The sequence below is a fragment of the Podarcis gaigeae genome, assembly GCF_964106915.1.
Source record: "Podarcis gaigeae genome assembly, chromosome: 3".
Lineage (NCBI taxonomy): Eukaryota > Metazoa > Chordata > Lepidosauria > Squamata > Lacertidae > Podarcis > Podarcis gaigeae.
In genome coordinates this window covers 66,753,353-66,776,469 of record NC_139680.1, presented here as the reverse complement: position 1 = coordinate 66,776,469, position 23,117 = coordinate 66,753,353, and the positions used below count along the sequence as shown (strand labels likewise).

Genomic DNA, 23,117 nt, shown 5'->3' with positions numbered 1-23,117 from the left:
GGGGCAGGAATATGGAGCCACCCTCCCGACACTGACCTCACCTCAGCTTACCTGGATGCTGGGTTTCCACTGGTACCCATACAGTCCTAGCTTGACGACATCCTTCCCCACTCTATACCCATCCAGGTAAGCCTCATCCCTCCTGATTTTGGCAGGGCAAATCCGCATCTCTGCCTCACCACACACACACTGCTAGTAAATAGTAGGGATAATGCAAGCTCTTCTCTGTGTTACGCAGGTATCACCCATGGCTGTCAGCTAATAGAATTGTATTTTTGCCGCTCTTTAAAAGCAAGCTGAATTTATTTACATCATACTTCTCTGGGAACTTTTCTTAGCTTGAAGTCGTTCTCAGATGGTATTTAAAAACAATGTTGCCCTTGGCAAAACTCCTAAACTCCACAGTCCCCATGTAGTAGCTTGTGAGTATTTAGGATCTACGCATCAGCATTCGTTGCTTACATGCCCCCCAACCCAAGTCTTCAGTGTGTTTGTAAGTTGCAATACTGTCTGTCATCACAGATTATGTGCTGCTAGTTATACAACGTTCTTGTGAGAGTTTGGGCAAGCCTGTTACAGCTTGCCTGCTTTAAAAAATAATAACGTTAGAAAGTTAGGATCAACGTTGTGGTGGAAATGCCATTGCTTGCGATTCTTAGAATTAGATTGGACAAAAGTATGGAAAAAGAATGTAAGGAGAAACAGATTGGATGGCCTAATAACTTTTTCTTCCATCTCTAACATTTGCAGTGGAAGAGTTTTTTAAAAATTGGTTTTCTTTCAGGAAACAGGGAAAGATACAGCACAGCTCTTTGAAGTCCGTATGAATCAAATATATGATTCTAAATGCTACTAAAATTGCAGCAGCACATCCAACTCATGCTAAGGGGGGACAATGATGAAGTTGCATCTTAACTCTTTACACGATGACTGCTGTGTCCATGTAGAAACTCAGGTTGACTCCTGTGGCCATTTAGCTCCAGCAAAAATAACAGTTGTGATTTTCATCTTAAATAAGCTCCTTGAATGGTGCAGATGACCATGGAAATGACCATCATCATTTACGCAGAACTTTCTATGTACAGCCTGGTCTGCAAATAAAAAGTCCCTACCTGAAGGGTTTTCAATCTAAAATAGGCACAAGAAGCAACAGGGGAAAGGAAAGATGAAGGCAGAGGAAGAATGTGTGACTATTTCAATTACACATACTCTGGCTTAGTCTCCACCTTACTATAACTAAGCTGATGATCCAAAGGCTTCGTGGGAAAGCTGAGCACAGCAGCACTAATGGTGGGGACTGTAGTTGCTATTTGCTCTGCAGATATCCATTTAGTGTGGCATTCTCAAATGGAGTTGAAGACCCACTTAAATGAATAACTAACTTTCACCCTCCCCCCCCCCCAAGCCTTAGTTGGATACAATCCATAGTGTCAGTCCAGGGCATTTGCAGGTGGAGCAAAGGCTGTCAAGAGGTGATTCATTGCCAGAACAGCCACATAGGTACCAGTGAAAATGAAAGCAAGCACCACCCCACTCTTCCCAACCGATTCACTTAAATTATCCCATTTTTCCACCTGCACATGGTGTGGGGACAGAGAATTTAGTGCATTTTGCAGCAGCATTTCCCCTTCCCGCCCAAAGCCTCTTATAAAATCTGCTACGGTCGTTCTGATGCCCATTTTATAAATGAAGAATAAATTGTTTTTCCAGACCATGTAGGCTGCTGTTGGAAGCCAGTCACTTAACGTCCATGCCCAATACTCATCCCCTGGACCACACTGTAATTCCAGTGGATTGACGTGCATGCTTCTGTTCCCGGTAAAGGCTTGGAAGACCTTTGTACCCTTGAGCCGGAACCTTTTTAAAAGCACCAGTCATCCTTAAGGCTGCATCTGTTTGACTGGCACATTTCATGTCAGGTGATGTTTAGTTTTCGCTTTCCCTGCAGCCAACATTTGAATCAGAATGAGGATTAAGCCTTTTGTTTGCACAGCAACTGATAGTTAAATACCCACACCTTTGTTCAGTGGATAGTAAATTTATGACATCAATCAAAGCATTAGATATGGCATGAGAACAATTAGCTGTTTAAGAGAGGATGTGCCTCGTCTGTCATTTATGCCTCTTTAATAATAGGCATTAGGCCACGTGGTACCTATTAATACTGCAAGGTTTCTTAGCTGGAAATATAGACCTAAGAGTGGATGTTAAGGAATAAGCAAAAATGTCATTTCGTAGAAAGACAGACATCTCTTCTCATTAACTTTCTTCCTGCTGGTTAAGTAAGTTCACTGATGAATCAAGATTTCATTTGCAGTGAACCTTCACAAAGTAAGGAAAGATTAGTCAGAGCCTCTCTAAATGCAACTAAGTGTGATCTACACATTTTGTTTTGTTTAAAGCATGATATGGTTATCCTAGAGGCTGTGCCATTTCTGGATGCAGGTGGGGGTGCTGGTGGGACTGAATGCTCCTCCTCCTGGTCAGAAAACCTTTCGTCTGTGGAAAGCTAGGGTGCGTGAAATAATGGTTGCTTACCTGCTTATTTTCTATGTGCAGGGAAGTTTGGCATAAAACTGCTCTACCCCAGGATTATTTCACATGTTTACTTAATCTCTTTTTTAAAAAAAAACAAAGAAAAAGACATAATATTTGACTGGTGGGGCTTGCATTCAGTCTGGATACCAAGATCCAAGGAAAGAGAAGAGCCAAGGATACTTGTCTGCCTTAAGGGACAACGGAGGCTGATACAACTCGCTCCCACAGGAGGCAATGATGGACAACAACTTGAAGGACTTTAAAAGAGGAGGTTGTCAATGGCTACTAACCATGATTGCTGGGCTTTGTCTCCACCTTCAGAGGCTTAATGCTTCTGAATACCAGCTGCTTAGGAGGGGAGAGTCATCTTGTGCTTGGGTCCTATTTGTGGGTTTCTCACAGGCATCTGGTTGGCTACAGTGAAAACAGAATGCTTAACTAGATGGGCGATTGGCCTGATCCAGCATGCTCTTCTTATGGAGAATTCCCATCCCACTAAAAAAGGGAGGGAGGGCGAGACAGAGAGAATTGCCCAACCTGCCCTCAGTTCCATCAAAAAATAGATAAGAAGGCATCCAGGTAGTGCAGCTGGGATATGGGAGGAACTCAGAGATGTAGAAACATGCGCTGAAGTGAGATACCCACAGTGAATTTTTACCTCCCTTATTTTTTTCCTTTCCACCAATCCATTTTCCACTCAAGCTTTATCCACAAAACAATGCAAGAAACTGTATGCATGTGGTTGCGCAGCCTGTGGGATTCTACGAAAGTTATGATGACCTTTGGTTTTAGCAAATAAAGTATTGACTGACATTCAGAAGAAACCATGTGAGAATACCCTTGCCTGATATTTTTAAAATTTTGTTTATTTCAGCTGGCAAATTACTGCATTTGTATTAATAATAAATCGCTAGTTGTCTAAGAGAGGACCGTAGTCCATTCTTTAAAAATGAAAATAACTTATTTGACTATGCACTTGCCTAGTCCTAAGAATCATTCAAGTCTCTTTTACCAACCTTTGAAGCAGATTGGATCCATATTTTCATATGGATATGTCCTCCAAACCCTCAAATAAGATGACTCTCTCCCGTTAGACTTCTTTAGTTCAGATGTTGAGAAATCTGCACCATAGTCAATATATGCCTGACATCTAAGTCACACCTCATCTTGCTGCCACCTCCATCCACACAGAGCATCAGAGTGAGCATTTTTTTCTTAAGAGAAGCAAGAACAACTGGTTCAAATTATTCAGCCTCACTACCTTTTATTCCCTCTAGCAAGAACAACACTGACCCCTTAGAGATAGTTAAAGCCATCAGTTATATTACAGCTGTAACAACTGCAACTATATAAGTAAGTTTCAATGATGACCTTGGCATCAGAATCTTCAGTCACACCATCTTCATCTCACCTTGGGGATGGGGAACCTGTGGTCTTCCAGATATGTACTAAAATGCCCATCATCCCTAATCACTGGCCATGCTGGATGGAGCTGATGGGAATGAGAATCTAACAAAACATCTAGAGAACCACAGCTCCTCATTCTTGCTGTAATGGCTTGGCATTCTTTCCTAATGTATTAGGACTAACAAAACTCCTTTTCCTTGGGGATTATAATTTTAGAGGACAACTGATGAACTGAATTTTTGAAATATTTTTAAAGCCCTCCCCTCCAAGTGTCCCTATTTTCTGGGGTGTCGCTGATTTAGAGAAGCCGTACCAGTTTCTGATTTGATCCTGGAATGTACCACTTTTCCTTAGGATGTCCCTATTTTCATTGGAGAAATGTTGGAGGGTATGGAGTTATCTAACCCCCGAGCCATCTGAAGGCAATCCTGTATAGGGAATGTTGTTGTTTTTTATGTTTAGTGTTTTATTATGTTTTAATATATATTGGAAGCTGCTCAGAGTGGCTGGGACAACCCAGTAAAATTATCATTATGGAATGGGATGTCCCTATTTTCACCGGAGAAATGTTGGAGGATATACTAATTCCATCAGGTGGCAGAAGAGCCTATTGCGACATGTGCCTTGAAATTTGAAGAGCCCTGCATTTTAATAGAACGTTAGGCCCCTCCCCTCCCTGAAGATGCCCTATACTAATTAAATCAGACCACCCATCATGAAACCATACCAAAGCTCAAAAACTTTCCTTCTGCCACAGTGTCATAAACGTAAGGTGGATAGATTATTCAGAAACTGACAGTATTTCCACCATTTCCCCCCCAGTAAGTAAACGAACAAAAGTTTTACATTATTTTAATAGCGTGAAGTACAATACAAGGTCTTAGTTCTTCAAAAATTGGCTGTTGGCTCCTGACCTTCTAAGTGAAAAGTCAGAGTTGGGCATGGAAGTGTAAGGCCCAGAATGGCAGCAAGCCAGCACTGGAACCAGGTGAACTCAGCAAGCCTTCAGGCTGCTCACTAAAGTACTCAGAGTCAGCAAAAGTCACTGTTGGCAAGAAACCTCTTCTTTCTGGTTTTGTAATTTGCCTCGATAGTCTGAAAGCTCTTGCTTCTGACCTTATTACACAAATATTTCTTTTTATTAAAAGGAACATTTTTTCCTTGTATGGGTTTAACAGCTAACTGGGAGTTATAAAAAAAAGTCACAGCGTCCATGCTTTTGTCATTATTTTTACAGTGAATTCGTGAGGTGTCTGACAGCTATACATGTATTTTGGTAAAGACCTACAGAGAGAGAGAGAGAGATTAAGCGTCTTGCTCTCCATCCCACACCAAGAGCCAGATTTCTCTCCTGTTATTTAAATGTAGCTTTCACTATAAAATTTGAAGCTGTCACATTATTTATAAAGATGGCTGGCTATATTATCACACATAGCCATGGAGATTTTCAGAGTGGAAAGCAGTTTGAAACAGGGATTGATCTTCGTTGGTATATATACTCTCGGTCTCATCGCACTTCTGCCCCTGGTGACCAGTTTTTGAAGAAGAGGAGGGAAAGAACTCTGCGAAATGTATTTGACCAGAGGCAGCTGGGGGGAGGATCCATTGGAGGAAATGCTTCTCTTCAAGCAGTTTTTAACTCCCTTAAGAGCTATTGCCTGCCTTCAGCCATACTCGGATGGAAGAAATTACTGAGCTTCACACTAAAAAAAACACCTCAACAGCATGCCTAAACAACTTGTGACCCATCAAGCTGAATGAAACCCACCAGTCACATATGGCAACCCACCAGGGGTTGGTTTCTACTTCCTGCTGGGTCTAGCCTACCCAGAGCTTTAGTAGGTAGCATCATCTGTTCATGTCTCATTGAGTAAATCTTCAGTAAGTAGCAAAGCAGGTTCATTAATCTGAACATTTCCAGTTTGCCTATTTGAATGCAAATAACTTCGTTGTACACTTATTTTGTGAGGCTCTGGGAGTCTGCTTTGTGTTCCTTAATAGCCAAGTGATTCTGATCTTTAAACAAGGGGTTGGTTTGAAGCTTGGTAGTTCTGCTCTCCGCTACATAAAGATTCTGCATTGATTCATCCTCCAGCACTGAATAATTGACCTTATCAGTTGCATTTACAATCAAGGGAGTAAATTTTTCAGGGCCCTGCAGCCTGGAGTAGCTGCTTATTCTCTCCCAAGTTCTAGCACTTGTGCCTCCCTGACAATGTCTTAAATCCTTCCCCTAGGAAGAGGACATCAGTGTTTGAGAGTTTTAGAACAACCACGTGACCAACTGCAGAGATCATAGCAGTAGAACAGCCTCCACCAACCTAGTGTCCTCCAGCCAGTACAGGGCATAGATTTACATTGATTTGTATAATTATTTCTAAATATACCTATGCATTAGCTAATGTGAATTATATGCAAATATGTGTCCTGCGCTTAGTCCACTGTGCCTGCTCAGTCTGCTGTTCAATTGCTCGTCACTGATGGGCAATGTCAGGGTATCCCTACTCTCTTCCTACTTATTGCCCTATGTCTGTGACTTGGCCTGACAGCCCATCAAACAGAAGACACCTTCAAATGGAGGTCTGTCCTCTGGTAATCCTTCAACTAGAGGACCATCCTCTATAAAGTAGGACACATAGCCACCCTACTTAGCTGGCAGCCAATGGTGGGCTTGATGAGCTAGCTGCATTCTCTTCATTAATCCCTAGGGATATGGTACACCTGGGTTGCATCAAGAGAAGTTACCAGGTGTTAGTAGCGACATAATGAGGTTATGGGACAGACAGGGTCTGTAGAGCAGGTCTCTAGAATTCAATAAACAGAGAAGCCTTTGTTGGAAGCATGCAGAAGAGTGATGGAGACTGTAACCCTATGCCTGCTTACCTGGGAAGATGTTCCCTTGACCTCAGTGGGACATACTTCTGAGTATAAATGTGTAAAAATGTACAGGGAGTGTGTATTATAACACTGTTTAGCCTTATTAGAAGGCAGAGATGTAAATGCTGTAACTTGCCTTTTCCTGTGGCCTATGCAGTCAAGCTCTGAACATAGCCTGCTCCGCACACCTAGAGTTTTCTTTCTCACACCTAGTATCGCTTAAATTGATGGGGGAGGAAAGATTTTATGTTTTGTCCCAAAGCCCAATGCAAAAAAAATTAGTCTGCTACAAAACTGCTAAGGATGCAAGATGTGGGAAAGAAACGAAACCTCAGTGTCCTTTTGGCTTCTTAAATTGGATACCCCTCCTCACAAGATGCCGTTCTCTTTCCCATAAGACTTCACACTGTTTTGAATGTCAAGGTGCATTATGTGAAATTAAGACAAGTTCACCTCAGGAGATAAACAATTACAAAACTGTATAAGGGTCAACTGAAGGAACAGGAAACAGTGGCAGAGATGCCAGAGTTAAGGTTGTCAATCCTTTCATATGATTTTATTCAACAACTAGAGTACCAAGTATAAATGTGATACAAAAGAATCCTTTACAGAGTTACAGTTCTCAGCACCCTTAAACTACAGTTCTCAGGATCCTTTGTAGGACGCCATGTGCTTTAGATATGCATTAGATGTATGGTGTGGCTGTGACCTACATTTCATTTCATTTTACTCTCTTTTATTCAGAAGACTGCAGTTAAACTCAAGTCCGTAAGACAGATACAGCATTGGCATGATTTCCCCTATTTTTCAAAAAATCGTCCATTGCTAGAAACTGTGAAGATAATGTGCTTTGCCAGCACAGACCAACAATGTATCATCTGTCAGTAAGTTCCTATGAGCTTGTATAGACTGCATTTGCCTAACAGGGGTGACAACATCTTGGTACACTCTCTGCTCAGCTCAGGAACTATGCAAAACTCATATCTACAAAGAATGGCCACCTGTGTATATGGAAGTGATGTTTTCTCAGGCATGGTTCCTGGCTGCTATGTATAGAGCCAACTTAAGTCTTCTTTCAGTTGAACGACCAGCAGCAGCTTGGGTGTGGTGTGCTTATTGACGGGATCCAGCTCACCCCTCCTATCAAATATTTACCCTTCAAATGGAAAATGATTGCAGTCAAGAAACTGTTTTCAGGGAACTTGCTTGAAACAGTGTAATTGGGCTCACCGAAAATAATAAATATATTAGTCTCTTCAATTTGATAAGGACTGGGGAATTTTGATTTTTCTCTGACTTCATGGGCATATTGCAAGATACTTTGGAGGGATTCTATGTTGTCATTTTAGTGAGGTTAGCATGCTGGCATCGTTGGAAACCAAGAATACCAAGAATACCTGTTTAATCCCTTACTAGGAAATTCAACTACTGTCTTTGCACCTTTATGAGTGGTGTGATGGGCAGCAGTTAGCAGGTAATGACATTGAACTCATTTGTATGGGGAGGGAGGCAATGGGAGTGCTACCCTGTTGGTTCTCTTCACATCTCAGGGGCTTTTGACACCATTGCCAATGGTGTTCTTCAGGAGCAACTGAGGAAGGTGGTGGTACTGTCTTACAGGGGTTCTGCTCCTACCTGCAGGGTCGCTACCAGAAAGTAGTACTAGGCGATGGTTGCTCAGCTTCATGGTTTTGGACCTGTGAGATCCCTCAAGAGCCCAAGCTGTCTCCTTTGCTATTTGACACCTATATGAAATCGTTGGGAGCTGACATCTGGGGATTTGGAGCACGGTGTCATCAATATGCCGATGACACACAGCTCTATTTTTCCATTCCATTGGAACCAGGAGAGGCTGTGAAGGTTTTAGACAGACATCTAGATGGGGGTCAATAAACTGGGGTTAGGGAGGGGAACAAGTGCTTGTGGGGTCTTCTGCCATAGGTACCAAAATAACTTGGTTGGCTTTGGATATTTTGCACCTTGACTTGGTGGGAAGCCTCAGGCAGCAGATTGTCTTGGGTCAGTCTTGCCGATGAAACTCGATAAATAAAAAGCAGCAGGTAAGAGAGTTGGGAATTAGACCAAGCATCAAAATAAAACTCTTCTTTTGAGTTTCCGAAGACTTCTGACTTTAGTGACTGAATCTAACTCAGCGGCCCAGTTCACATTGGGCAAACCCTGACTTAACATTATGGTTTGTTTGAAGTGAAGGAACCATGATCCCCAGTTCAGATGTAATGACACATGAGGGATCATGGTCTGTTGCTCCCATTAATTAGGGGTGAGGAGTGAGCTGAGAGCCTTCTGTGCATTCACAATAATCCTCTAAGATTTTCTGCAACATGCAAACACTGCCAATGTTTTGAGAATGGAATTATCAAAAAACAACAACAACAACCCTTCACCCCCTATAGTGGAGGATGAAAGTATAACTTCTGGCTGATATATTAGCTCACAGAATAATTTCCTGCTTGCAGAGAGTTTATCTTCCAACCATGTATCATTCCAAATCAGCTTAAAATGTCAGTTGCACCAGGAATAAGTGTCTGGGATTTTTAAACAGAACTCAAGCTCTATCTCTGGACTCCAAAGAATTAAGCAACTCTTTCAAGACTGTCTCCTTACTTAAAACCAAGATGCCTTGGAATCCTTCAATTAAAAAGCAGCCCTACTCTTTCTTAAGACAGAAGGCAAAGAAGATAAACAGCCTTTAAAAATCTGACAGAATATAAATATTCATCCATGTGGAGGCCCTACTGATGTGCTTAGGCATGCTTTCATACAGAATGTGCATCGTGTCTCCTTGTCTCTCTCCCTTTTTCTTCATTTTCACAATTTGACTTCATGGAATTCTATTTGTACCTCTTGCCTTCATTTTTGCTTCTCCTGTAATGTTCATTCGCATGGAGGGATTCATCCCATCATTTCTATTTCCAGATGCTAGTTGATTCCAAAGTGCCCTCTCCAAAGTATGTTTTAAACCTCCCCTGGTGCACTTTATGTTCCACTTTACATGATTCAACTTGCAGTTGGTTGGAGCAAACATTATGGATGGCCACTTACCTGTATTAAAATGGCCACAGTCACATATGGGACATTTTGGTGAACCAGTTTGCATTGCTTGCCTGGCAGTGTCCGAACAGCTCATATAGCAATAATCATATGATCACTGAGAAATGCAATATGTACGTAGTGACATCCTAGTCATAAACATTTGGTTTGTGATATGTTCACAGTACTGATCTGACAGTTGCTCTAACATGGTCTGGGGAATCCACGTTTAGTTTCATTCTCGATCAGGAATGATTCAAATGTCTGGGGCCGGCTTCAACTCAATAGTTGTGCTGGCAGGAGCCAGAGCAACGAGTCCTGCTGGCACAATGGAGCTTGCTCGTTTCTGCTCTCTTGTATGCCCCTGCTTTCCTCAGCTAAATGGGGTCGGGAGAACCCCCAAAACAACACATCAGGGGAGGGGAGGTAGTTCCATCAGCAGAAATGCTTATGCTGATGGAAGAATCATAGTAGCATGATGTTGAATTTTATCCATGGTACCTCTAGCTCAGGCTTCCTCAACCTCGGCCCTCCAGATGTTTGAAGACTACAATTCCCATCATCCCTGGCCACTGGTCCCGCTAGCTAGGGATCATGGGAGTTGTAGGTCAAAAACATCTGGAGGGCCGAGTCTGAGGAAGCCTGCTCTAGCTGGATTGTCACATTCATTGCACATGGATACATACATTCCAGTTGTTGGATGAGAAAACAACCACAGTGCCAAGAAGATGATCAGTGCTGTATGTTTTCCCAGCACAGATACTCTGTTTCCCCCAAAACAGGCAATCAGCTCTCACTCTAGATAGAGAGATTACGCTAAAAAAAAAGAGGCTACGTATTCCCTTCTAATAGATAAGGCATGTTATTTATATTATTACTGTATCATGTTGAAGTTCAGTATTTACACTTTAAATACTCTAGGGGGTGCATTTACTCAGGGAAAATCAATAGTTAAGACTTCTGACTCAGTCCTATGGCACAAGAGCTTTTCACACGTTTTTCAAAGGATCTGCTGACAAAGTAAGCTCAGCGCCTCCCCTTGCTGTTCCTCCTTCTGCCCAGCCCTTGCACGTTTAATTGGTGTCAAGACTTGTCCCTTCTTCCCAGTTGCCACTGTTCACCACTGTCATTTTTATGTTTTGCGTGCACGCACATACACAGACATTTTAAAATGGCCAGCAAGGAGAATCGCATGGATCACTTGAAAAGAGTGGAAGAGGGATCAGGGAGCTCTCAGCAGTGCCATAGATCAGTGGGTGGGGATCACATACCTGCCAATTATAGGCATTCAATAAAACTTTGTCCAGATATGAATCAATGAGAAATGAAGAACTTTCACAAGTTCTATTTTCAATCATTCCATTGTAATAGATTGGCATTCATCCAGCATCTCTCCCTATAAGCCACGTTTATTTGACTGTATTATAGCGCACACAGCATCTGGGTTACAGCATGTTGCCATAGTGCAATGCATGCTGCATGCTAAGTATATATTTGCTGGCATAGCAAATATATAGGATGGCCCTTTGGCTTATTATCCTGTACATGCTCACCTAGACAGTCACTGAATTCAGCTGCTAAGCAAGAACCTGACTAATGTGAATGCAGGTGGGGGTGTGAATGAATGTGAGTGATGGACAGGTACATCTTCATCACAATTTTGTCCCACCTTTCCTCCAAGCAGCTCATATGTTTGGGGAGGGAGAAGTACAGGACACCCCCCATTACATCCTCACAACAACCTCCAAGGATATCCTAATGCAGCTTTAAAGTCTGTGGATACCTGCTGATCGAAGAGCCCAAGGTCACAAGTAGGATTCACAGCTAAACACTGTTGTACCTAAGTAACTCTGGTCCATGGTCTGTGCTCTCTGCCTACTATATCACACTGTCTACAACACAAGTTTGTGATGTTCAGCATTTACTCCCAAAGCAGGTGCCTTATTTGTTCTATTGGCGCTTTCCCGTTTTATGAGTCTTCAGAAAGTCAACTGGTGCAAATTTCTCTCTCTCACACACACACACACAGTTCTGCTTCTCCATTGAAATCATAGTTACTGCTGCATTACTGAATCACTGCTGAATCATTGTTGCAGACCAAAGACCAATGACATAGTAGTATTCTTATAGTGCCTGTAAGACAGAAATATGCTCGGAAACTGACACACTGGGGGAAAGGGGAGTTCTGGCCCCCTCGGTTCAGTTTTTAGCATACAATTCATGCTACAAAAGGGTTAAGTAATTATGGAAAAACACACTCTGTATCCCAAGGGCAACATTATAACCCTGCCCAGTTTCTTAGAAACACATGAAGGAATATTAGTCCTGAGACAGACTAGTGGGCTTATACCCCTCAAACATTTACATACCCCTCAAAAAGTATGCTCTGTGTTCAGCAGGGACACTTGAAAGGCACAAAGCTGTTCACCAAGAGATTTTAGGATTCATTCATTACTCTTAAACTGAGCTTTCAGTGTTTATAGCTGACTACTTTTCTACACTGCTTAGGATGATTGGCATGTGTTGCAAATGGCTGGTACTGTAAGGCCGAAATCCAGTGCACGCTTACCTGGGACTCTGAAATTAAGTCCCAGTAAACTTAATAAGACAGGTAGAAGATTTCACTAAATTTTTCACCAAGAGCAGAAGTCATAATTTTGAAGGCTCACAGTGTTATCGAAAATGGTGGCTGCCATTTCTAATTTACTAGTCAGGTGACCCATTAACCATAAACATGGATTACTGGGGGGGGGCATTAATTGGGATTAATTGGGGCATGGCTGGCCACAATTATAGAACTATCACTATCCTTATTGAAAATCATTTTGGTTCTGTCGAGGCTTCAGATGATGAAATCTCAAAAAAATCAACTTTTTGCTTTAAGTAAAATTGCATTGATCCACTAGTCCCAGGTTTTCCCAGTTTTATCCTCTGTATGGAGAGTTTCTGCAACAGCCCTTGACTCCAGTAGAGAATCAGATGGTGCCCACAGAATAACATTACTAACAACCTACATTAATGCTTTCTGTGGGTCCTGGTTAGGGCTGTGAGCAGCCCCATGGGGGGGGGGATATCTAGTCTTTGTTTTCCTTAAAAATACAGAGAAGCTCAAGCAGAAACTATCCCAAACTCAATTTTTTGCCTAATGGCAACTATAAATTAGCTTACTGTATACCTACTGTTTTGTTGTGAATAATATACCTATTAGGGATCTTAAGCATAGTCATAGAAACCTAACATACAAATTTGGGAAGCAAATATTATTTCACAGCAAATATTTTTGTAGGAGAAAAAATAATCCCCCATTATTATCCATTAAGCATTATAAAAGAGAGAAACAGGTCTTTGGGTGCAGAAATTTACATTGTTCTCAGCTTCTAGTAATTGGAAGTAGATTTGATTTTGATTTTTTTGCTGGAAAGCAAACATGCTTTTATTGGCTTGAAGAGATTACTGGCCAAAATGCCATTTATCACAGTGGTACATATTGAACTCACAGCCGAGAAGTATTCCTTGCACCTTAGTATTAAAACGATGGCTGGAGGCTCAATACATATGTTTTATTCATTGAAGATGATGTATAGTTTGGATTAACTCTCTGGACAATGTCATCAATCATCATAAGACAATCTCCCAGTAGTGCTAGGGCATACTGTTGTACATAGATATGTTTTTACACCCGATTACATTGTGAATGATAATATGACTTCTTAAAGATATATACTGAACATCAATGGCTCTAGTTGAAATAAATAGATGTTGCATAGTAGCAGTACCAGATTTGCTGGATTGTGCCCCAGTTTAAACCAGACGGGTGCACCAAGTATTGGGGACTGAGAGCTCTTCAGCCTCCCAAAAAATTCAAGAAGGGGGCTGCCCCCCCAAAAAAAATTTCTGTGGCCCTGCTCTGCCTCCTACTCCCTGCCCGTTGTTGCACCGGTAGAAGGAGGCTAATTGCTCCAGGATTGTGTGGCAGCAGCTCCCAGCGAGATCTCACAAGATCTCACCAGAAGCAACACAATTCTGGTAGGTGACGTTTCGGCCGGGTGGAGGTGACACCTTCCTGTTTCACCTCAGATGGCAAAACGGGACAGGCTGCCCCTGTGTAGATGCCATGCTGATACAGTATGTCTGGCTTTAAATACAAATCAGGCAACTAGGCAGGTAAGGAGCTTGAACAAAAAGGGAAAACAATCAATCCTACTATTTTTAACAGGCCACATCATGTCACAGAGAGAGCATGAGAGCCAATGTTACAAGTTTCTATACTTGAGCACTAAATGCACAATACCATTTTGAAAGAGGAGCCATCTAGTGGCTAGTAGCATTGCTGAATCTGTGCTGCCAGAAGACATTGCAAGAAATGCCTCGCTTAGAATTTATGAAAATAACCACTGTTGGGCCTTTTAAATAATGACAATATGGAACATCTTTTCTCTGTTCTTTTCTTCTTTTCTTTTCTGTTCTGTTCTGTTCTTTTCACATATGTGTTCCAAATATTAAAATATATAGAGTCAGTTTATTGTCAGGACTTAATCACTGAAACAAATAAAGATTACAAAAGTTACAATTGAGGTGTTGATATTAAATATACAGTCTGTCTCCCTCGGTGTTCCTTTGAGTAGAGGATATGAAGGAGTCTTAAAAGGTCAAGGGAATCTCTTTTTATGATGGGTATTCCAATGGTGGCCTGCATTTGCCACCAAAACAATGTCTCCTTTAAGAATGCAGGTTCACGTTAAACCTCAGTGTTGTTTTATATATTGTATATTCATTGTTTTAAATTAATTCTCTCTAGACAAAATAAAGTGTTGTACTACATTGCAGCCTCACTGTTAGGAATGAAGATAGAGGGGACAGTACAGGAAGGCCGACACACACAACTAAAATGGAGAGTATTCAAGTCATAGAAGAGTGGTAAGTTTGCTGTTTGTCTTCTCTAATTGCCTCTTACCCTAAACTATGATGGCTGCAATCTTCTGCACACATACTTGGGACAAAGATCTCTGTTTGTGCCATGGAACTTCCTTCCCTCTCCTCTTCCCAAATCTGCTCTGGACAGTTGGGGAAAATACAGAACAAATTGGGGAAGAAATGAGTAGAGGGGAGGGAAGTTTCATTGTGTAGCCAGAATAAGGTTACCAGATTTTTTTCAATGAATCCAGGGACACTTTTCAACTTCAATGGATTTTATATGGGGACTGATTTGTAAATCCGGGGACTGTCCCCGGGAAATGGGGACATCTGGTAACCTGATGGAACTACTTTGTTGTGGCTTACTTCTGAGTAAACATGTACAGGATTTCACTGTTAGTTGCTTCACTGTGTGCGCTTTCCTGTAATTCATACAAAAGCAACAACCAGAAATTTGAGTTTCAGTCAGTTGGTCTTCATGTAATATAACAGCAAAGGAGCATTGCTGATGCATGGTTGTGGTATAAATAAAATAAAATCAAGCATGCTTTCTCCTTTCTGTCAGCATATCAATGAATAATAATGCATTTTTTGTCTGTGCAGAAAAATAACTGTAAGAAGCGCAATTAGATTCGGGGCTGTGCATGCTCCATACAAAAATAAGTGTGTGTTAAAACTCCTGTGTTATGGAAATACAAATTCTGTGCCAAGAAAAGCTGAACTCATCATCATGTATAAATTAGGAAATTGAATAAATTGTGCACACTGACTCTTTTGCGTAATTTATTTTGCTTTTGCTTGTCATGGTGAGAAGCAAATAACTATATGGAGCCCTGAGCTCTGCTGCCAAACTATTGGCATTCTTATTCATCCATACTTCTATGCCTTCTTACAGTTTAGTAAGTCACTGTTAATTTTATTATGTATATTTGTTTTTAAAACTGTTTATCAGTTTCTGATAATTACTATAAATACTTGCTGTTCTTAATATCCGTTTTTAGCATTATTTTAATGTATATTTCATACTCTTATGTAAACTGCTTACAGGTATGGGCTTGTGTGTGTTTTTGTCCTCTCTCCTCCTTGTGCAATAAAAGGGGAGTGAAAGCTTCCACTTTCGCTGTTGAATAACCCACAGTTCCATGTTATGTATGAACCTGTGGATAGTTATAACCAATGTTAGTTACAATGGTTTGATACATAACAGATTGTGAAACTAACAGGTTGCTTGTCAGTTAAGTATAGTAACAGGCTGTTAGTTTGTTAACTAACAGGTTGTAGAAACATGCTGGCAAGCATGGGGGCAATTCCTACTGAAATATCAGAAATCAGATCTTTTAATTAATGCAAGTAGAAGGCTCAAGAAGGCACAGTTGAAATTTTAATGGTCATCTGAGCTGGGTCTCTCTGTTGCATCATCCATTGAGGATTCACACAACTGACCACACTCAGCTGAGGTTCTGGAAGAGCAGGGAAGTTCATCCCTTGTTCTGTCGTCGGATACATACCCATGTCACAATTATACTGATGTAGTTACCTTTCAGACATACATGCTGCCTTATACTAAGTCAGACCAGTTAGTTAGTTAATCTATCTAGATAGATAGTTAATCTATCTAACTCAGTGTTGTCTACACTAGGAGCAGACAGCCTTCTAGGCCCAAAGTGGCAGTGTGTGAGCTTTTGGATCCAGTGGATGTGGTTAGTGATAGGTGTGGCTGGAGCCAGTGTTGCCATATACAGAATTCACATGCACACAATATTATTTTTCTTTTGCCCCAATTTTTCCTTTCATTGGTTTTCATTAGCCTCCCTACCCTCTTTCATTTGCCTCCCTTTACAGCATCAATTCATTTCTGACATTATACCGCTGCTCCTCCCTTTTTATATTAGTTCAAATTATTGGCCTAATCCTGTCTTATTGATAACCTTACTACATGCTATAAATTACAAACATAAAAGTATTGGAGCTTACTGTTGTTGTTGTTGTTGTTAAGTTAAACTATTACACCAATTCAGGATCTGAGATTTTTAAAAATTGTCTTCATGGTTTTCAGTCTAACTTTTTTCTTCCCTTTCCACTTCAAGGTGATGCCATCTTGTGGTCAAGAATGATTTTTCATAACATAGCATCCATTAGTTTCAAAGAATGGTATCCCACATTTCTGGTCTTTATAAGTTGAAGAAAGGTTTTAATAATCCATTGCACAGCCATTTTGTTTATAGAAACAAATTTTAATATCCTTTTTAGAATTAATTCACACGTCTCATGTTTTACCTCTGGCCAACTCAAGTCAAAGAGTGAAGCTCTCATTGGAGAGGGTTATGGGAGGGGGGGGGTGTAAATGCATGCCGGGGAGGCAGGCACCTGTTCTCCACCCATGCTTGCTGACTTGTCAATTTGAGGAAATATCTGTTGTTCTGAGGTCTGCGTTTTGGGATTAGGATAAGATTTGTATTTCCATGGGAGGCAAAATGTCTCTTCCCAATCCCAGCGCTCATCTCTGACTCCTGTACATAACCTGACAACCTACTTCTGTCTTCTCTTTCTAAATATGAATTGTTTGACTGCTAGCTTTAAGAATTAGAAACACTGAATAGCTTTTTGTTGTTGTTGTTGTTGTTGTTGCTGCTGCTGCTCTTGTCATTGTTTGTTTGTTTTGCAGCCAAAACCCTACAGAAGATGAAATCCTGTCTTGGGCTCAAAATTTTGACAAGATGATGAAAACACCAGCCGGTAGGAATATTTTCAGAGAATTTCTTCGAACAGAATATAGTGAAGAAAACTTGCTGTTCTGGCTAGCATGTGAAGACCTGAAGAAGGAACAGAACAAAGAAATTGTTGAAGAAAAAGCAAGGCTTATATACGAAGACTACATTTCTATACTTTCACCCAAAGAGGTAATACCATAAGTTCCAAATTGGCATACAAGCTTGGGGTCAAATGTGGCCCCAGTCCTTGCTCTCGCTGGCCCTTGGAATTCTCTGAGGGCCATGCCCTTCATCTGCTCTGCTCTGCATTCCCCTTGAGTGTTTTGACTGGCCTGAACTATGATAATTCCCCTTGCTTGTTGGGTGAAGAATGGAGAGAGATATGATTTGTGCAGCTGGAATGTAGTCTACAAAATCAAAGGGAAAAGTTCCAAACCCCTGCCATAAAGGCTTGCAGTTGCCTTTAGGTTAGAAAGCATGAAGTAAACTCCTTCACAAGTGGTTGGTAAAGGCGCCATAAGCGATAAACTCTTTGCTGTAATGCTCTCTAACAAAGGGAAGTGAAAACAAGATGGCAGCAGCTGTTCAGCAAAGTGATAGTGCAAAGCAGGCATTATGCCTGACAATGGAGAGAGTCCTGGGAAAGGTTGAGGCAGAGGGTTGGGCTTGCTTTGCAACCAAACGGGACTGGAACAGATAAATAAATACCTGAAATGGTCCTATGTCTATGCTTTTCCACCCAGGCCAAGGACTCAGTAGTTCAGGCAAAAAATGCATAGGTTTGTATCATTCCATTTTCATTTGCATTGATTTAAAGAAACACAGTACATTTCATATCAATCATACAATTGATAAAGATGCCAAAGGGTTTATGACAGTCCTTCCATGTAGGCAAGATCCAGTTGGGCACAACGGCGATTGAGTAAGACTGAAGCCTTAAAGTGAGATCTGTATACCTTTCTTGAGTGAGGGCTTGATCAACTTCTCTTCCTCTTCTCTTTAGGTTAGTCTAGACTCACGGGTGCGAGAAGTGATCAACAGAAACTTGTTGGATCCCAATCCGCATATGTACGAAGACGCTCAACTTCAGATCTATACGTTAATGCACAGAGACTCTTTCCCAAGGTTTTTGAACTCTCAGATTTATAAATCTCTTGTCGAAAGTACTGTGGGCTCTACTTCTGAAACTTAGGTCTGTTTGAGAGGGGCTGAAATCTTGATTTAGCTTTTGGGGTGGGGTGAGGGTGGGGATACTATTAGGATGAAGACAGAAGAAGCATTTTTAGAGTGGCGGGGCTGCTCTGGAAGCACCCTTGCTGCATTCAATCCAAAACGTAGCTTTCTTCTCCCACGTCAACCTCGGGGGGGGGGGGGGACCAGTTCTGCACCTTTGAAGCAGAGTCTGGCTGTGCACGGTGCTGATTTGCAGAGCCCACTCCCCACCCCGAGAAACCTCCCCCGCAATAGCTGGAGCAGTTTTGCACTTTAAGAAACGTATCCTTTTTCGATGAATAAGGTGACAAATGAGCAGATTGAACGCTGTGCTTTTTTAAAAAAAGAGAGAGAGAAGGTGGGTGGCTCATCCATTAAATGGAGGGGGGAGCAAGACTGACACCTGAGCCAGGCTTTACTTGGCTGGCATGTCTACGTCTGTTTTTTCGCTTGTGGGGCTGAGAGGAAGCCAGGTTCACCCCACAGCCGAGAGACATGCTACGAGCTCTCTTTTTGTATTCCATCTGTCTTCACCTTAGTAGTTTACTAACATCTGGAACTGAGTTCCTGGAGAACTACAGTTTAGCACTACTCAGGCTACTGTGAAGAAAACAAATAACCACAATGGTCTTTGTCTACATTTTACCAAGGTCCTTCATGCTTGAGTTTGGAAGGGGGAAAAGAGTAGATTTGCTAAATAACCACTCGTTTCACACACTTTTCACAGCAACAGTTGAGATTGCAATGACATGCGTGTCGTTTTATGAAGTACCGTATTTCCTTGTGTACCCTCACACAGCATGTGCAAAGCAAAAACTGCTTCATTTACCACTTTGTTGTTGCAATATTTAATCCAACAACATAAATTATATCGGTATTTTGTGCAATATGGTCTTACAGTACACACAGGAATCCTCTGAACAGGCCGAAAAGCAACTTGCATTTTTAAACAACATATGCGAACACTGTCAGAAACTAGCCCTGAAGTGTAGCAATGTTATTCCAAGCGCTCTGTGGAGGAAAATCCATTGCTATGGAAGACAGACAAGCTTTCTGTGTAAGAAGGAGAGAGAGATGGAGCATGTGTGTGTTATTTATCATTAATTTAAAAATTCAAAACAAGAGGTTTCTCTTGTTGACTGCCATAATTGTGGCATTTTCATTGCAGAGTTCAAAATGTCAAAAAAATAAACATAAACAAAGCACAATTACATGAAGGGATCCATGTTGGGGTTACATAGTATATGCGCTGACATTGTTTTTAATTGTTATAAGAACAGATAATCAATGTACATTTCAGATGTCGGATAATGTAACAGATTTATTAAAGACTGGCTATCCAGTTATCTCACGCTGCTGTGTAATGTTATGTAATTCAGCAAAGCAAAACAAAAACCCAGAAAACAAAAAAAATGCATACACACAACCATGGTTGATAATTTACTTTTTTTAATTAAAAAGTTTAAATTTTTTAAAGGGAAAAATGCCTAGATGTAGCATTTCAGTCCACACTGAGGACTACTATTTGTCTGTCAGTTATTTTTTATAAAAAGTGCTATCATATGAAATGGAATGTTCGTGTGTTTTCCAGAAACTGAAACCAAATTGTTATTTTTTAAAAAAAAAGGCTGAAGAAGACTATCTTCTGACCTGCCTAATTTTGAAGGATTTGTTGTGGAGTAGAAAAAGTTTACAGAGATTTAAATAAAGATTAATTAAAAAAAAAAAAGTGGCCCAAGAATGAGATCAGTGGGTGTTTTATTATCTTTGTTCTTTGTTCAAAAACAAAATCAGACAAACAAAAGGACTTCTTTTAAGCGCTAAAATGAAAGAGGGAACAAAGTAGTTCAGCCACCTTAAGCTCAGTTTACTTGGGCCATCTTTTTGCACAACCACTCTGGATTGAACGTGAGCTCAGGCAGTGAGTGATGGGGCTTTTGTGGAACTCCCATTCATTGCTCTTGTGCGACGGTCGAGATTCCTGGGGGGAAATATACACACTCCCTTTGCTGCTGGTTTAGTTTTGTAGGTAGGTGCTTAATGTGGTTTTTTTTAAAAAAAAATAAACTTTCCTGATTTAAATACATGCTTGGACCTTGCGAATAAATATCTAATCTAAAAATTGAAAGAAAACACCACACATTTTTCACAGCTGTTCAAACCAGTGGTGCGTGTTGGCATATTTCCTTTGAGGAACTTTTTTAAAGCAGGCCATAGGGTTTTGAAGAGTTTTGTTCTGGGTTTTTTTTGACCATCCAAAACCTCAGTGATGCTTCTCCCTTAATGTCAGCCAGTTGACGTGGTAGGCCCTCGTTTAAAATAAACCTCACTGTGGTGTTAACTGAGTAGACTTTGGTTCTCAAATGTTGACCTCTTGTCTGCAAGCTATTCCTAAAGGGCAACATCTCTGAAGGGCCACCAAGCATGCTGAGGTGCAGCCCCCCTCCCATCTTTAGGTGACATTTGACCCAGGGCTGTGCTGAATAGGATGTCCTCAGAAGCTCCATTGCAGTGGCCAAAAGGACTCTCAGCCAGAATAGGTATTGATTGGTGCAGAATAACTTTCAGAGCTGGATAGTCCTACCCCAGTCCTAAACATCTGCACCAGAAGTCCTTTTATCCATGCCAGCAGAATATCAGAGTACCCTAAATACCCCCTTCCTAAATCCCTTTTTTCTGGTGATTGGGCCATTCATATGTTTCCAAAAGGCTCTTTCTTTCTTTCTTTCTTTCTTTCTTTCTTTCTTTCTTTCTTTCTTTTCTTCCTCTCTTTCCTTTGCTACCTCTTCATTTTTAATTTATTGAACACATGTCAAAGGGCAGATGTGGGGAATTTTTGCTTATTATTTTACTTGAAATCTGTAGAACTTTTAGGTGGGGGGGAGGGAGGGAGGGAGACGCAGGCAATTTAGCTGCTCATTTTCTTAAGCTCATTTGGTTTTTTTGTAATTTATATAGAATTCAGGAGATAATGACTTTAAAGGGCTATTCTTTATTCCCTATGCAACTCTTTGGATAACTGTGGTAGTGTTTGACAAAATGGGGGTTTAAAAAAAAAAGAGGAGAGAGAATAAATAAATAAGAGGAAATTCTGCAAAGCAGAAAACGTAAAAGGTCTGTTTACACTGGCGTTGCTGACTATCCTACCATAATCAGCACTTTTAAATATTGTTGTTTATGAAACTGTAGTTTAAAATGCAAGATGAATTATTTATAAAGGACATTCTTTTAATAAATATCTGTTTTGTCTGAAAAGTGTTATTGTGTTATGATATACTTTATTCATGTTGGTTAGTTATTTACCATTATGAATAAATTTTAAAGATATATTGATAGAATAATACCTTTGAAGATGTTTACAAAGACAGATTTTTTTTCCTAAATGGGGGTGGGAATGGGCAAGGGGAGTGGAACTGACAGAAATGCCTCCTCCTACTGTGAAATTCTCATTGTGAATGAAATAATGAAATAATGAAATAAATGTAAGATATGTGGTTTTTTTCCTAAGCAGAATTGATTTAACTGTGGTATTGCATATCAAGAGCACCACAGTTAATGTCATATTTACTATGGTACTCTGAATATATAGCACCCTTTCTGTATATATATGGTGTGAATTCAGGTTTGTTACAGTGTTTGAAACACAATTATCTCTGGTGCACACAACTAGGTACTATGTAATTAGAGAATACTGCATGTATACAACTTTCAATATTTAGACTTCATATTTTGATGTTACTATTTGATGGTGACCTGTTAATCAGAAGCTATCTTTATAAGATACTTTTAATACAGTAGGCAAGTTGTCAGTTTGACAGAATTTATCTTCTAAGGAAACTTAATGAAAACTAACTATAGGGGCCCAAAAACACCACCCTGAATTCTAGCATAGGATTTCATAGTAGCTGTATTTGGGGGAGGGGGGGAATGTATAGCATTTAAACAAACTTTTCATAAATTGGTTAGTGTGTTATTGCAATGAGACTGTGTTAACATTTCATTCTATGTCCTTCTTCTTAAGGGGTCAGTAGACTAACCATACAACACTCCAAATGTTCTTCCTAGGAGTAGATGTATATTTTAAATGCACAGGATATATATGCCTTTTGCCATTTTTTTTTTTTAAAACCATGCAGGTTGTTGGTGTCAAAACCCTGTGGCTGCAAAAACAGCCAGAGTTTTTTCGTGCCACTTTTGAATACCTCAATCTGTTTTATGAAATTGATGCAGTATTGGCAATGTTTTAGACGGTAACATAATCTCATTGCTCTCGGTATATTTGCAAAATGTGAGCAGCCAATGATTAAACTTCTAAAAAGATTACTGTATTGTGCATGCGCTATACAATAACTTTAAAACAAACAAACAAACAAATGCCTACCTATACTTAACTACTTGCAGGCGAAA

The 23,117-nt window shown here is 40.5% G+C and overlaps 1 protein-coding gene across 7 annotated transcripts in view; it reads left to right on the top strand.

The window, feature by feature from the left end:
• Positions 1-22,829, top strand: part of RGS17 (regulator of G protein signaling 17) — a 61,209-nt gene extending 38,380 nt beyond the window's left edge. For 3 of the 7 annotated variants that reach the window (XM_083732832.1, XM_083732837.1, XM_083732833.1), the window contains 3 exons: positions 14,701-14,790; positions 17,453-17,687; positions 18,502-22,829. In XM_083732832.1, the coding sequence (XP_083588958.1) occupies positions 14,701-14,790; positions 17,453-17,687; positions 18,502-18,690 (514 nt within the window). In that variant the 3' untranslated portion in view covers positions 18,691-22,829. Of the gene's footprint in view, positions 1-14,671; positions 14,791-17,452; positions 17,688-18,501 lie in introns of all 7 variants that reach the window. The other 4 variants (XM_083732838.1, XM_083732834.1, XM_083732836.1 and 1 more) reach the window with 2 other exon arrangements.
• Positions 22,830-23,117: the final 288 nt, after the last annotated feature.